The sequence below is a fragment of the Mus caroli genome, chromosome 8, assembly GCF_900094665.2.
Source record: "Mus caroli chromosome 8, CAROLI_EIJ_v1.1, whole genome shotgun sequence".
Classification (NCBI taxonomy): Eukaryota; Metazoa; Chordata; class Mammalia; order Rodentia; family Muridae; genus Mus; species Mus caroli.
The window spans coordinates 100,816,304-100,830,231 of record NC_034577.1 but is presented as its reverse complement, the minus strand read 5'-3'; the positions used below and the strand labels follow the sequence as shown (position 1 = coordinate 100,830,231).

Genomic DNA, 13,928 nt, shown 5'->3' with positions numbered 1-13,928 from the left:
CTCTCTCTCTCTCTCTCTCTCTCTCTCTCTCTCTCTCTCTCTCTCTCTCTTTTATATAAAACATGCATAATCACTTTTTCAGTATAGATGTAATCTGAACACAAGACCAAATATTGGCCAAATGTGGGGCTTGCCTGCTGTGGTGGTTTGAATGAGAAACTTCGATATAGGCTTAGATGTTTGACTCTTGGTGGCCAGTTAGTGGCACTATTAAGGTATGTATGGCCTTGTTAGAGTCCCTATGTCACTAGGGACCTGGCTTTGAGGCTCAGAGCCACAGGCAATTCCCAGTTCAGTCTCTTTGCTTTGTGCTTCTAAGTTCTAGATGTGACCCCTCCTCTCTGCTCCAGTCTCTATGGCTGCTGCTCCCTGCCAAGCTTTCCCACCACAATGGACTCCTAACCCTCTCAAATGGAACCGCAAACTCAAATCCTTCTGGCAGTTGCCTTGGTCATGTCTTATCCCAGCAACAGAAAAGCAACGGATGCGCCTGTGATACCATCAACTTGAGAGATAGAGGCAGGACGGTTAAAAAATCCTCCCCCCTCCAATCAGCAACCCAAATCAGCCGTTCATTTTTGCTTCTGCTTAAGCCAATCAAACTTTCATTCAAGTATTTAGTATGAACTGGCATTAATGGGTGACAATATTTCAAACCAGTAGCCAAGCCCTGTATTCACTAAGCCAACCTGCTTTCCACTCTACTAAGAATCCCGTCCTTATTGCCCACCCACTCCCAGGTCTTCAGTACTTTTTCATCTTTCTCTAGGTCCTGCACAGGCACACTTTTTTTTTTTGGGGGGGGGGGCTGCCTCAGGCTATTTCTAACTTTACAAGGCTCTTGACCCTTGAAAAGGTCTGGGTCCAGCTCTCTCTCACCCTGACCCTACAATGACCCTTCCATCTTTCCATTCCAGTAAATTCTGGGGCATCCTAAACAGGGTTCCCCAGGGATCTCCACTCTCTGGACTTCTAGTGACAGCTTGTGAAAACTTCTCCAGGGAACCCAGGTCTGGGAGCTTTTTAAGGAAACATCACCTACTCCCTGGATCCATTCAGTGGGACAGGCGTTCATTTTCCCACCAAAGGGGGGCGCTGGGCACGATGGGCAGGCGGCCAGTTTCCTCCTCTGTAAGTAGGCGGCGCTCCCAGGCCAGGGTGACGTCATCTCTCCGCGTCGGGGGAGGGGTGGGATGCGCTCAACGCCATCTCCGGGCGCCCGGCTTGGGGGGGTGCCCGCTGGGTGTGGGGCGGCTCCGGGGCCGGGGATGGCGGCGGCCGCGGTGGCGGCGGCTCCGGGACGAGCGGGAGGAGTCCTGGGAGCTCCGTGAGATGGGCCGGTGAGTGACGCCTAGAGCGGTGGCCGCTGGGTTGGCCTGAGGCCAAGCAGGCCTGGGTTCGGAGCTCTAGTGGAAGGGCCCCCCTAGAAGCCCGTTGCCTCACCCCGGCCGCGGGCCCCCTAAACAGCGGGCAGAGCGAGCGAAAGAGGCCGTGCCTAGCCCTCTAGATGCTGCTTTCCCGCCTGGCCCAGAAGGTGGCCTCAGGCCCTGATGCCCCGACGGGGTTGTCCCCGCGGGCCAGGATGTCCGAGTTCTCAGGGCGGGAAGGGGCCCCAAACAAGGAAGCGTCGCCAGCGGGGCCTGGCCTCACCTCCACGTCCGACCCCCCACCCCGACTCCCTAAACGTAGAATCCCCTAGTTCAGGCCTGTACCCCTGTCGGAACAAGGATCATCAAAAGCCATCATCCCTGGTGATTCTCCCAGGCTGCTCCCTTTTTGTGGGGCGCACCTCTCCCTTAGTGAATTTGGGTCCCCCTCGGTGTGCAGTCTCTTGATTCCATTCCCTTCTCAGCTAGGTTGGCAGGTCTCTGGAATGGTTCCGTTGCCCCTTAGCTCAGTTTGGGCCACAAGTTGTGTCATTTCCCATGAGAAATTCTCCAAAGCTGCATCCTACACCCACACCCGGGTTTCAGAATTTCAAGTGTTTTGCCTTGTGGAAACCTGGTGGGCAGGCTGAGCTTTCTTTTTGCCTCTTTCCGTCCTTTCATTATTTTGTGTTTGCTAACTCCTCGGTGACCCATAGACGGATTTTCCTTAGCTTTTTTTTTTAAGCTACAGAGGGCAAGCATCATTTTGGGGGATTAAGAAAATGAAAGAAAGCTGAGTGCTTTCAATTAAACTTTTGATGAAGAATGAGTGCGTGACTTGTATCCACTTTGTGATTTATTTGTGGCATTAGGAATCTGTTTTTCCACATTTCCATCTTTCGTGTACCCTTGAACCATGCCTATGTTAAGTAAACGTTGCCTTCAGTTGGATCGAGCTTGCAATATTCTGACTTTGACAGAACAGGTTCCTCGGTACTAGTCAATACTGGTAATTCAGTTGTTAAGACTTCGTTGGCCCCGGTTTTGTTTTTGGTTTTGGTTTCTTTTTTTTTTTTTTTTTTTTTTTTTGGTTTTTCGAGACAGGGTTTCTCTGTATAGCCCTGGCTGTCCTGGAACTCACTTTGTAGACCAGGCNAGACAGGGTTTCTCTGTATAGCCCTGGCTGTCCTGGAACTCACTTTGTAGACCAGGCTGGCCTCGAACTCAGAAATCCGCCTGCCTCTGCCTCCCGACTGCTGGGATTAAAGGCGTGCGCCACCACGCCCGGCGGTTTTGGTTTCTTTTGAGAGGGTCTTATGGAGCTCAGGCTGACTTCTGACTTGCTATATAATCGAATGTAGCTGGTGAGTACCTTGAACTCAGGATCCTCTTCTTTCTACCTCAAAGGTAGTAAGATTACAAAGTGTCCACCCCCATTTCCAATCTGTGAGGTGCTGGAGATCTAACCTCGGGCTGGATGCTTGCTAGGCAGGCACTTTACCAACTGAGCTGCATCCGGAGCCTTGAAAGGCCATGTTCTTTAATTATTGATGTTTCTGGCAAGTGTGGATTCAGATATTGGTAGCTTAGTAATAGTTTTGTTCCCCTTTGTTAGCTTCATAGAATCAAAATGGCGTTTTCATTTTCTTTCACATTTCATTCAGTACTTAGTGTGAAGTTGTCATGTATAAAATTGTGTGTGTGTGTGTGTGTGTGTGTGCGCGAGCACATACACACACACACACACACAGGAGCCCTTTTACTTTTACTCAGAAAATCTGTTAATATAGCTTTCACTTTGAGTAACTCCCCCTTGACCTCTTTCTCTGCCCCAGAAACATAAATAATTGTTCCTTTTCCTCTAGTGACAGCTTTCTTATTTAAATAATCTCTACATCTGTGTGTTCATGGGCCACTAATAAAGCAGAAACTCCCAGCTTCTCATTGCTCACATGCAGGCAGTATGAAGTCTCTCATCTTTATTTGTGCATTTAAGCAAAACTTGGACTGGAAATGAGCTTGCTCATTGGCTCATTGGGGAGTGGGGTAGAGAATGAAGAACAGGGTGGTAAAGAAACCACTGAAATCAACACATAGAAATTTCTTTCCAGGGATGTCTTACAAAAATGAAAGCATAAAGATTTTTTTTTTCATTTTTGTTTTTTGTTTTGTTTTGTTGTTGTTTTGGTCTTGTGTGTGAAGGCCAGAGGCCAGCTTTTAGGAGTCCCTGCAGCTTAGGTCCCGGGAAGGGAACAGGTCTGGGCAGCAAGTGCATTTACCTACTGAGCCATCTCATTAGCCCTGGATTGTTTTTTTTTTTTTTCCCTTCAGTTTCCTGGGCACTGGGGTGCTGTTACCACTGGGGTGAGAATGAAGCAAGAACTTAGGGAGGTCAGTGGTTTTTGGTGGCTTTGGAATTGACTTTCAGGATGGCCCCGGGGAAGGTGAGAGCTCTGCCTCCAGATGACATCAGCTTTGTGTTTTCTAGGCTCCCAAACCAGAGGGGAAGACTCGTACTGCAGCTGCTCAGCCCCACCAGACGCACAGGTAATAGAGGCACTGTGGAGGCCTTGTTTCAGGAAAAAACAAAACAAAAAACCCTGGCACGTGACAGTGGAAAAACAGAATTCATTCTGATTGGAAAAATTATTGCCAAAGTTCATATGCATTGAAGTGTTCATACAAAAAAGATGCTTTCTAATTTTTTTAACCACCACCACCAAAAAAAAACCAGGTTCTCATGTAGCCCAGGCTGGCCTCTAATTCATTGTCTCACTAAGGGTGACCTCAAACTTCTAAACTCTTCTCCCAAGTGCCGGGACTATGTGCATGCACTATCATCGGGGTTCTAAAAAGAACAGTGGATAAAAGTGATTACAGAGCTGGGCAGTGGTGGCTCACACCTTTGATCCCAGCACTTGGGAGGCAAAAGCAGGCAGATTTCTGAATTTGAGGCCAGCCAGGGCTACACAGAGAAACCCTGTCTCGAAATAAACAAACAACAAAAAAGTGATTATAGAAGCTGGGTGTGTTAGCACATGCCATTGATCCCAGCACTTGGGAGGCAGAGGCAGGAGGATGTCTACATTTGAAGCCAGCCTGATTTCTAGAGTGACAGTTCCAGGACGGCCAGGGCTACACAGAAAAACCCTGTCTGGAAAAACCAAAAAAAAAAAAAAAAAGGAAAAAAGGAGAGGTATAGAAAGTGACACTAAGGAAGGGAGAGAAGTAAATGTCCAAGTATGGAGACAGGGAATAGAATTGTGTGACTTAATACCCAGAGCAGAGCCACACTGGACAGGGAGGGAGGCACTGGCAGAAGAAACAAGAACAAAGAAGGCAAATGGAAGGTGATCAGTGAGAAGAAAGAAGTCTTTTAGACTAGAGGTCAGAGAGGGTGGAGGAGAAGCAAGCTCTAGAGCAAACTACCACAGTCACTCTTCTCATGGGGTCAAAGCTGGAATGTCAAGTTTCCTGGAACAACAACAAAAACACTCCAATTTATAATATGCTTAGGGAGCAAGGTTTACAAACCTCAGCACTTAGTAACATGAATTCAGCCAGTCTTAGGCTGGATGGAGCAGGTGAAGTCATAACCCAAATTAAGCTGGGGAAAGGAAGCACGAATGAGATCATACATTCAGGGAAAGAAGATGGCATGCTAGACTTTGATAGCAGAAGGAGACATTTAGGAAAGGGTCTGCAGCAAAGACGCACGCTCCCAGCTATGCTCCAGGGAGGAGACTGAGAAAGAGGGAAGGGCCTCAGGAAAAGCATGACTAACCTGCAGGTGGTCAGGAAGAGATGCTTCAGCCCTGGGCTCACTTAGGTTTCTTGGCTGTGCATCCTTGTAGCTCTTCCTGGTTTTCCTGCCTCTTGTCTTACTGTGGTGGGCTGACAGGTGAACAGGCAGCCTCGTCCTCTCTCCTCTCTCCTCTCAGTTGTGTGCTGCTCTCCTTAGGTCTTTGTTCCTGGGTGTAAGGCTTCATACTTTGTTTGACTTGATTCCCTAGGTTACTCTTCTCTGCCTCTGGTTTATTCCCTAGCAGATGTGGGCACCACAGCCAGCAGCAGAGCGGGGTGCAGGGAAACCACAGAGAAGTCACTTCTGATGCCCGAAGGAGCACGTAAACTCCATCCAGGCTCCGGGAACACAGAGCAATATGAAACCTGTTCATGAGCGGAGTCAGGAATGCCTTCCACCAAAGAAACGAGACCTCCCTGTGACCAGCGAGGATATGGGGAGAACTACCAGCTGCTCCACAAACCACACACCCTCCAGTGATGCTTCTGAATGGTCCCGAGGGGTTGTGGTGGCTGGGCAGAGCCAGACGGGAGCCAGAGTCAGCCTCGGGGGTGATGGAACTGAGGCCATCACTGGCCTGACAGTAGATCAGTATGGCATGCTGTACAAGGTGGCTGTGCCACCTGCCACCTTCTCACCAACTGGCCTCCCATCTGTTGTGAACATGAGCCCCTTACCCCCCACATTTAATGTAGCGTCTTCACTGATTCAACATCCGGGAATCCACTATCCCCCAGTCCACTATGCTCAGCTCCCATCCACCTCACTGCAGTTTATTGGGTCTCCATACAGCCTTCCTTATGCTGTGCCACCTAACTTCCTACCCAGTCCTCTCCTGTCTCCTTCTGCCAACCTTGCCACCACTCACCTTCCACACTTTGTGCCATATGCCTCTCTCCTCGCAGAAGAAGCTACTCCTCCTCCACAGGCCGCATCCCCAGCTCAGTCGTTTAACAAGTCCTCCGCTGCCACCTCCCCGCCCGGCCAGTTGCCACAGCACTCGAATACTCAACCACTGGATCTTGCTCCAGGCCGGATGCCCATTTATTATCAGATGTCTAGGCTACCTGCTGGATATACCTTGCATGAAACTTCAACAGCAGGTGCCAGCCCCATTCTTACTCCTCAGGAGGGCCAGTCTGCTCTGGAAGCAGCTGCTGCCAATGGACAGAGACAACGAGAGCGAAATGTAAGACGTGAAAGTGAAGCCCTTGACTCTGCCAACAGCAAGGGTGAAAGCCAAGGACTGGTGCCGGTGGTGGAATGCGTGGCAGATGGACAGTTGTTTTCAGGTTCTCAGACTCCGAGAGTGGAGGTGGCGGCGCCAGCACATCGAGGGACCCCAGACACCGACCTAGAGGTCCAGCGGGTAGTTGGCGCTTTAGCTTCTCAGGACTATCGTGTGGTGGCAGCTCAGAGGAAAGATGAGCCCAGCCCTCTTAACCTATCCCATCATAACCTTGACCATCAGGGTGAGGGACGAGGGTCTGCCAGGAATCCTACAGAACTGGTGGAGAAAAGTCAGGCCCGTGTGTTCTACCCGCAGTCCCATCAGGAACCAGTAAAACACAGACCTTTACCCAAAGCAATGGTTGTAGCCAATGGCAACCTGGTGCCCACTGGAACTGACCCTAGCCTGCTGCCTGTGGGCTCAGAGATCCTGGTGGCATCAAGTCTGGACCTGCAGGCCAGAGCCACCTTCCCAGACAAGGAGCCAACGCCACCTCCCGTTACCTCCTCCCACCTGCCCTCCCATTTCATGAAAGGCGCCATCATTCAGCTGGCTACAGGGGAGCTGAAGCGGGTAGAGGACCTCCAGACCCAGGATTTTGTGCGCAGTGCGGAAGTGAGTGGGGGGCTGAAAATTGACTCTAGCACAGTTGTGGATATTCAGGAGAGCCAGTGGCCTGGATTTGTTATGCTGCATTTCGTGGTTGGTGAACAGCAGAGCAAAGTGAGCATTGAGGTGCCCCCTGAGCACCCCTTTTTTGTATATGGCCAGGGTTGGTCCTCCTGCAGCCCTGGGCGGACTGCACAACTCTTCTCTCTGCCCTGCCATCGGCTACAGGTGGGAGATGTCTGCATCTCTATCAGTTTACAGAGCTTGAACAGTAACTCAGTTTCTCAGGCCAGCTGTGCTCCCCCAGGGCAGCTGGGTACACCCCGAGAAAGGCCTGAGAGGACGGTCTTGGGGCCCAGAGACCTATGTGACAGCGAGGGGAAGAACCAGCCTTCAGGAGAGGGTTCCCGGGTGGGAGAGCCCTCCCAGCCTGAGCCTGGTGCTCAGGCCTGCTGGCCAGCCCCAAGCTTCCAAAGATACAGCATGCAAGGGGAGGAGGCACGGGCTGCACTGCTCCGTCCCTCTTTCATTCCACAGGAGGTAAAGCTGTCCATCGAAGGGCGTTCCAATGCAGGAAAATGAACCTCTTTCCCAACCCAGGACTGGGGCTTTCTCCCCAGAGGTGAGCCTCTGTGAGCATCGAGAGGATTTGCACATGCCAAGCAGAGGGTGGCTCTCTTGGCAGTGAGATTTGGGGGAAACAGGCATTAAGACAGCCTCCCAAAGCAGGGTGTGTTGCTTGTGACCCCATGGCACCCTCTCAGGACACCTTTAGAGGGTGCTGAGATGGGGACTTGCAGGCTTGGAGCAAGAAAGGGTAGGAGTGCACATAGGATAAGACACATTCCAAAATCAGGGCCTCCCTGTTTTTTCCTACTCATCCCTGGCTCCTACAAGGGAAAGTACAGGCTTTGGGAGCAGGTGGCAGAGGGAGGAAGCAAAGAAAGAGCCAAATATGATGATCACAGCTTATAGTAGCAGTAAAACTGTTTTCTTTCTTTTTTCCTGTCTCCCTCCCGTCCTTTGTGGTGGGAGGGCAGGAGGCCCAATGGTTGAAAATAAGAGGGTTCCCACCCAGAACTCTTCTTGTGAGAGATGTGCACTTTAAAGGGTGATTTTGTTACAGATGTTTATGGTGGGGTTTGGGGTTGGGGAGCACTATGATCTACGGGACTATGCTTGGTCCTTTGCTTCTGCCCGTTCCCATCTCACCTCACCATTCCGCTATAAGGCTGTCTAGCATTTTAGGGCCAGGAGAGAGAGAGAGAGAGAAGCCCCTTCAGGTTTGAGAGTGAAGGACTGCCTTGCCAGGAGCCCAGTCGGGACTGTGGAGAAAAGATTTGACTGATAGATGTTGGGACTTAGGCAAAGCTTTTGAAAGGCCACTAACCTAAACTCCCACCCAGCCTGTCAGGCCCGCTTTGATAGTCATTCAGTCTGTAGTAGTAACTTCAGAAAGACCTGGAGGGCCCTTTCCCCTAGGCACCTACACTCCTCCATTGTCTGTCTATGTTGTGCCTTAGTGCCTGCACTGCCCCTACCCTTCTGCTGCCTGACCTCTGCATGGTGTCTTGACCTGGGCCTCATGTGTAGCTGCACTGCCTTTTTCCACTAAGACCTCTAGTTTTTGGTGTAAAAGGGTCCCTGGTTTCCCTATCAGCTATAATTTTTATATTTAGAAATTCAAAATCATGTCCTCTTCCACCGGCAGCAATATAGTGGAGAAACCAGAAAGAAACCGAGCCCTAGGCTGGGCATTCCCACTGCAGTGGACCTACTCGGCTTCCTCCCACTGCAATCCATTGCCGCTCAGCATTCCGGCCTAAGATGCACCCTCCCAGTATCAGCTCTGAAGGTCTAGGAATAGTCTTTGTAACATCTTAGCAGATGTGTCCTTGTATGCTGGCGGATTCTTCTAGAAAGTATTTTCTATCTTGGTTGTATTTGCTACCATCTGTCTTATTCCCACATTTCCCTACAGCCCATAGTAGTGTCAGCGTGGACTGTAGGATTCCATTGGGTATTAGGATTTAGGCTCCCCCACCCCTACCAACTTTAAAGTGGTTGAGTAATTTTTTTGTGAAGGTTTTTTGGGATGGGGTGGGGAGGGGTTCTTTAGACTCTTGAAGGCAACTCAGGGTATTGTCCACCCAGCTATGTAGTTAGACTTCTCCCAGGGAATGAGTGTGGCATTTCCTTCATAGATAGACCTGGCCTGTCACCAGGAGTCCTACACTTCTGAAGTATGAGCAAAACTTAAGGCGAGTCTTGTGATATCTCTTTCACTTCCTCCCCAGCTGCCAAATGGGGATAAATAATCTCACCTACCTCCTGGGGAGGGGCGTTCTGAGGATGGAGCCATTCTTCGTGTTCAGGTGCTAAAGGTTGTTCTCTCTGGGAACAGAGTGACAAGAAATTGGCTAGTTTGCTATAAGTCCTACATTCTGTTTGATACCTTGAGAGCAGATACCTGGTCAGCGAGCTTTTAGGGGGGCGTTCAAAGGAAGCTGCTTAGCCTGACCACAAGTACTGAAGTCTCTGCTTTCTGTCAGAATCAACCACCGACCTTGTGCTGCATTGGAGATCACATCCTTTCCTTGTGTTGCCCCCATTTCTCTGCTGCTTCTCTGGCTTGTTTCCTACAGCGGGGGCCTGTGGGGTTGAGTCTTGAGGAATTCTCTCAGATGAGAGCCATAGGAGATGGCCTCATCTCCTGACTGTTTCGTGAACAACTCATTCCTAGGTGTTACTTGCATGTGTGGGTTTCTCACAAGGCTCCCTTCCTCAGAAAGTTCATCACGGAATTTCCTGACGTGCACTGTAGATGCTACAGACGTGTCTACCCAGGGTACCACTGAGCTACGTCTTCCTCATGGGGCAGACGTGATTGGCTCGCAGTCAAATCACTCACTGCTTGGGCTGCTTGTAGTGGAATCCTTGGAAAACAGTTGTTGAGGGCCTTGACAGATTGGGCCAGCGCTGACCTCTGTGCTCTGCTTCCTTTCTTTATCCCTGTTTGTAAACATGGCGTCTCCCTTAATGTGGCACCGTGCAGATGTGACTTGATTTGGCTGAGAGCTACCTTTCCTGAAGTGTGCACCCTAGAAAAGAACTGTGTGCTAATGCTTGTCAGAGCTGTGGCAGTACTTAACCCTGAGGATGTAGGAGATGTGACTGGCTTTTAGAGTGAGCATTTCAGTGGTTAGCTATCAGCTTTTGGAGTCTGGGCAGTTGACAAAGACCAGCCCGGTCCTAGTTAATGGTAGAATACTCCCAAAACTTGGAGAAAGAACTGCTCTCTGAAGCTATCAGAAATACCTATGCCAGTATAGAAGGGGAACTTGGTGAAGGATGGTGCTCATCCTTATGATGATGGATAAGGGGAGGGGTTTGGGTCCTCACACTGAGAGCTTATACCCAGTTGGAGCCCAAGAAGAGCTAGACTGACCCTCTAAACTTAGGGTTCCGTTTGGTCTTAACATTATGGGCTTTGTTTGCTCTGTGCTGCTGTGCCACTGCTGTTGTCTGCTCATTGTCCTGCCTGTTGCTCATCATAGCCCCTGTCTTTCATGTGTCTGGCCATGTAGACTCTCAGGCATCCTGTCCATTTTTAACCTGTGTTCTGCCAGTATGACTGCGTAGCTCAGTCATATTGAACAGGGAAGGTGGGGATGCTGCTGATGGGCTGTTAAATCGGAAAGGATGTGGCTTCAGTGCCCTCAGGACCCTTTAGGCTCCAAAAATTTGCCTGCCGTGAGAGAAGAACAAACAGGTCTTTTCTCTCTCCTTTATGGTACTTCTCAGAACAAGAGAAACTGAGTTAGGGCTTGAGTCAGCATCCCAGTGCTTTTGTCTAGCTTGGTTCTGGGGTTGAGAAAGTGAAGTTTGGCTGAAGTAGCTCCTCAAGTTGGGTCTCATTTTATTTTTACCAGTGGGTATTATAGGCATTTTAAGAGAACAGAATGGTAGCATAATTTAACCCTGCACTGAGCAGGAACATTGAAGAGTTGGGTGGTCGCACTGGTGTTAGCTGAAGATGGGAAAGGCTCGAGCCATTGGGGTAAAGATGACCAGATTGACCCAATTGGCCATGGGAGCTTAGGCCATAGTCTTGGAAGTGAACAGGACAAAGGGCATGTTTTAGAGATGTGATAACTTCCTAGGACTAAGTTTACTAAACTACACTGAAGCTATTATACTTTCTAGATCAGAAAAATTACACACTACAGTTGAAGAGCTGAATTCTACTATGGATGGATGTTGTGAGCCCTTGCTTGGAAGCCTTCACCATCTAGCTTCCCCAGGGTAGGAAAGGTCTCCCACATTATGCAATAATAAAATCAGCATCTGGGTCTTTGCAGCTGTCAGTTGTTTTTTAAACTCTAGGATCCATCTTTGGACCAAAAGTCTGGTCTGGGCCTAGGATGGCATTGGCCCTCAATGCTAGAGTTGGCTGCATTCTCTCCTTACCTGCAGACTATGCACAGTTTCTGGAGCAGAGGGAGAGGTGGTGTGGCTTGCCCTGCTGAGCCTTCTCAGCAGGAATAATAGTAATAAATGCACTTTTCACACTAAAGGTTTCTTTGTTCTCCTGTTAAGCCTAGATCTTTCCCTAGTAGATTGCAAACTCAACAGTCTGTGTGATCCCAAAGCCATTCCACTGTAAATGCCTGGCAGTAAAGATGGCCCCAGACTGGGTTCCTGCCTGCAGTGTGTGTGGCGGTAGCCCATGTGCCTTTACCTAATGTCAGATTTGCAAGCGTTTCGTCTGTCTTTATGTTAGGGGGTCTTAGGAACTTCAGAGAGAGAACTGATAACAGTGGTTTTATGCCCACCCCCCAGCCCTGCCAGGGACTTTGCTTGTACTTGTAAATGGTGAGGGTTGGTGAGCTGCTGGTATTGCTGAAGGCAGGGTGGACCCCTCACTTGCTTCCTAGTGCACTCGTTCAATTGGATTGGGGAGGAGACTGACTGTACTCATGGCTAACTTGAAGTATTAAAATAAGGCTGTACTCTACACACTTCCTAGTCACGCAGGATCCCTGTAGCCAAAACAGTATATGTTCCAGCTGCAGAGAGCAGACCGCTCTCAGCTTGCATAGCACCTTAGGGGAGGGAAGATAAATGGATAGGTAATGGGGTGGAGGAAGGATGGGGATTTTGTCATCCAGGTGGCTTTAGGGTCCTAAGGAGTAGAGAATGGCACTGGGGAGGTCTGGATGGATCTGGTTTGTGTAGGAGTTCCCTGTAGATAAATTACTGGTCCCCCAACCACTATCCCCAGTATGTAATGGCTGAATTAATATGTAATCAACTGCATTGTATCTAAAGCCTTAGAACTAGTCAGGTGCTCCTCCCACCCAATACCATTTCTTACCCTCTAATCCTACCTGATCTTTAACAAAGCATTAATAATTCTAAGGATAATCTCTATTTTGTTGTGCTTTTTTGTAACTGTTTTAAATAAATCAATTTGTACTGTATATTTGTACTTTTGTGAGATCCTTTTTGCTGTTTTACCATTTTAAGTCTCTGTACTTGGCTACACAGATTGTATTTTTATTGTTAATGCTCTCTTCTTATGGATACCTGCATTTAACTTGTGGACTATGTAAACACAATATATATCAATATCTATATATCTATATATCGATCTATATAAACTACTAGCTTTTCCTTTTGGTGTTTGCGCCTTTTTCCTATCTCAGTTTGATGGGTGGCCATTGGGTGGCATCACTTGGAGTAAAGATGGTGCGGGTCATCGGTAAACTTGGCAAATGGTAGGACCGACCTGAACCATGGTCTGCACCCCCTGTTGTGGGTTTCAGAGTCTGGGAAATCAATCTCTAGGTCCATAGATGTCCTAACTGCTGACTTATCCATGTGGTCCTTTTCTCTGGCATACTGCCACACATTGAAGTAATCCCAACCATGGCCGCTGCTTCTGACTTGGGTGATGAGACACTCAAGCACATTGATTTACTGTATACCACAGCTATCCTGTGATTTATCAACTGTCTTATCACTGGCATTACAAGCATTTTTTTTGACAGCAATTAAATAACTGGCTCAAGTTATACCGTAATAAGACAGCGGGTTTTTGTTTTGGAGATGGAATCTTTACATGAGTCTAGCTGTGCTGGAGCTGTCTAGACCAGGCTGTCTCTGCCTCCCAGTGCTGGGATAAAAAGTGCACACCACCACACCTAGCTTGTTTGTGGTTTTGGCTGGTTGGCTTTGCCATGGTAGGGATCAAAGCTAGGGCCTGCAGCATAGCATGTTAGGCAAGCAACCACTCATCTGGGGTTTTGAACCCACGTAACTAATTCCTGAATTTGTACTAATATGTTGTGGAAAGAAAGAGCTAACCCATGTATGTAAAGTGGGACACAGTGCATCCAGTCGTCTGAAATAGTCCAAGGAGGACTTCAGTAGGGAATACTGTGAAAAGGCATTGGGATCAATTAAGTGTGTCTCTTCTCTCTTTTTCAGTGCAACTCTTTTTCTGTTTGTTTGCAAGATAGGATCTCTCTGTTAACAACCAGCCCTAGCTGGAATCCACTTTGTAGACCACAAAGATCTGCCTGCCCTCGTGCCCTCCTGAGTGCTGAGATCAGGTGGGTGCCACCATGCTTCAATGTGATTCTTTTTCAGCTGGTCAGGGAGGACTTACCCGTAGTTTGTTGGGATTCACTTTTAAACAGCCTTAGACCTACAGAGGTGGGAGAGGAATCCAAATGTCCCTGTTTCATTGGAAGAGGTCCACATTCCTGGCAAAGTTATTTTTCTTGCAACAAATTAACTAGGGCACATCCTTCTGGCCCTAGATCTATAAATATGCAAACTGTGCATAGGCTTTGATGCAGGCTAAGGAAGCTTATGCTTATTCTTGCACCAGCCCAGAAAGAGAGAGGAG

The 13,928-nt window shown here is 48.8% G+C and overlaps 1 protein-coding gene across 4 annotated transcripts; it reads left to right on the top strand.

Annotated features, from left to right (window-relative positions):
• The first annotated feature begins 1,190 nt into the window (after window positions 1-1,190).
• On the top strand, window positions 1,191-11,588 carry Atxn1l (ataxin 1 like). Of its 4 annotated transcripts, none has more exons than XM_021169262.2 (4): window positions 1,191-1,340; window positions 3,699-3,758; window positions 3,856-3,914; window positions 5,417-11,588. In XM_021169262.2, the coding sequence occupies exon 4, from the start codon at window positions 5,531-5,533 to the stop codon at window positions 7,592-7,594; it is 2,064 nt and encodes a 687-aa protein (XP_021024921.1). In that variant the 5' UTR covers window positions 1,191-1,340; window positions 3,699-3,758; window positions 3,856-3,914; window positions 5,417-5,530; the 3' UTR covers window positions 7,595-11,588. The 4 variants fall into 4 exon arrangements, with proteins under 4 accessions (XP_021024921.1, XP_029336574.1, XP_021024919.1 ...); XM_029480714.1 differs by having other exon boundaries at window positions 5,414-11,588; XM_021169260.2 differs by lacking the exon at window positions 3,699-3,758.
• Window positions 11,589-13,928: the final 2,340 nt, after the last annotated feature.

Coding starts and splice junctions, on each gene's coding strand:
- Atxn1l (XM_021169260.2), top strand. CDS start 5,531: ATGAAACCTGTTCATGAGCGGAGTCAGGAATGCCTTCCACCAAAGAAA.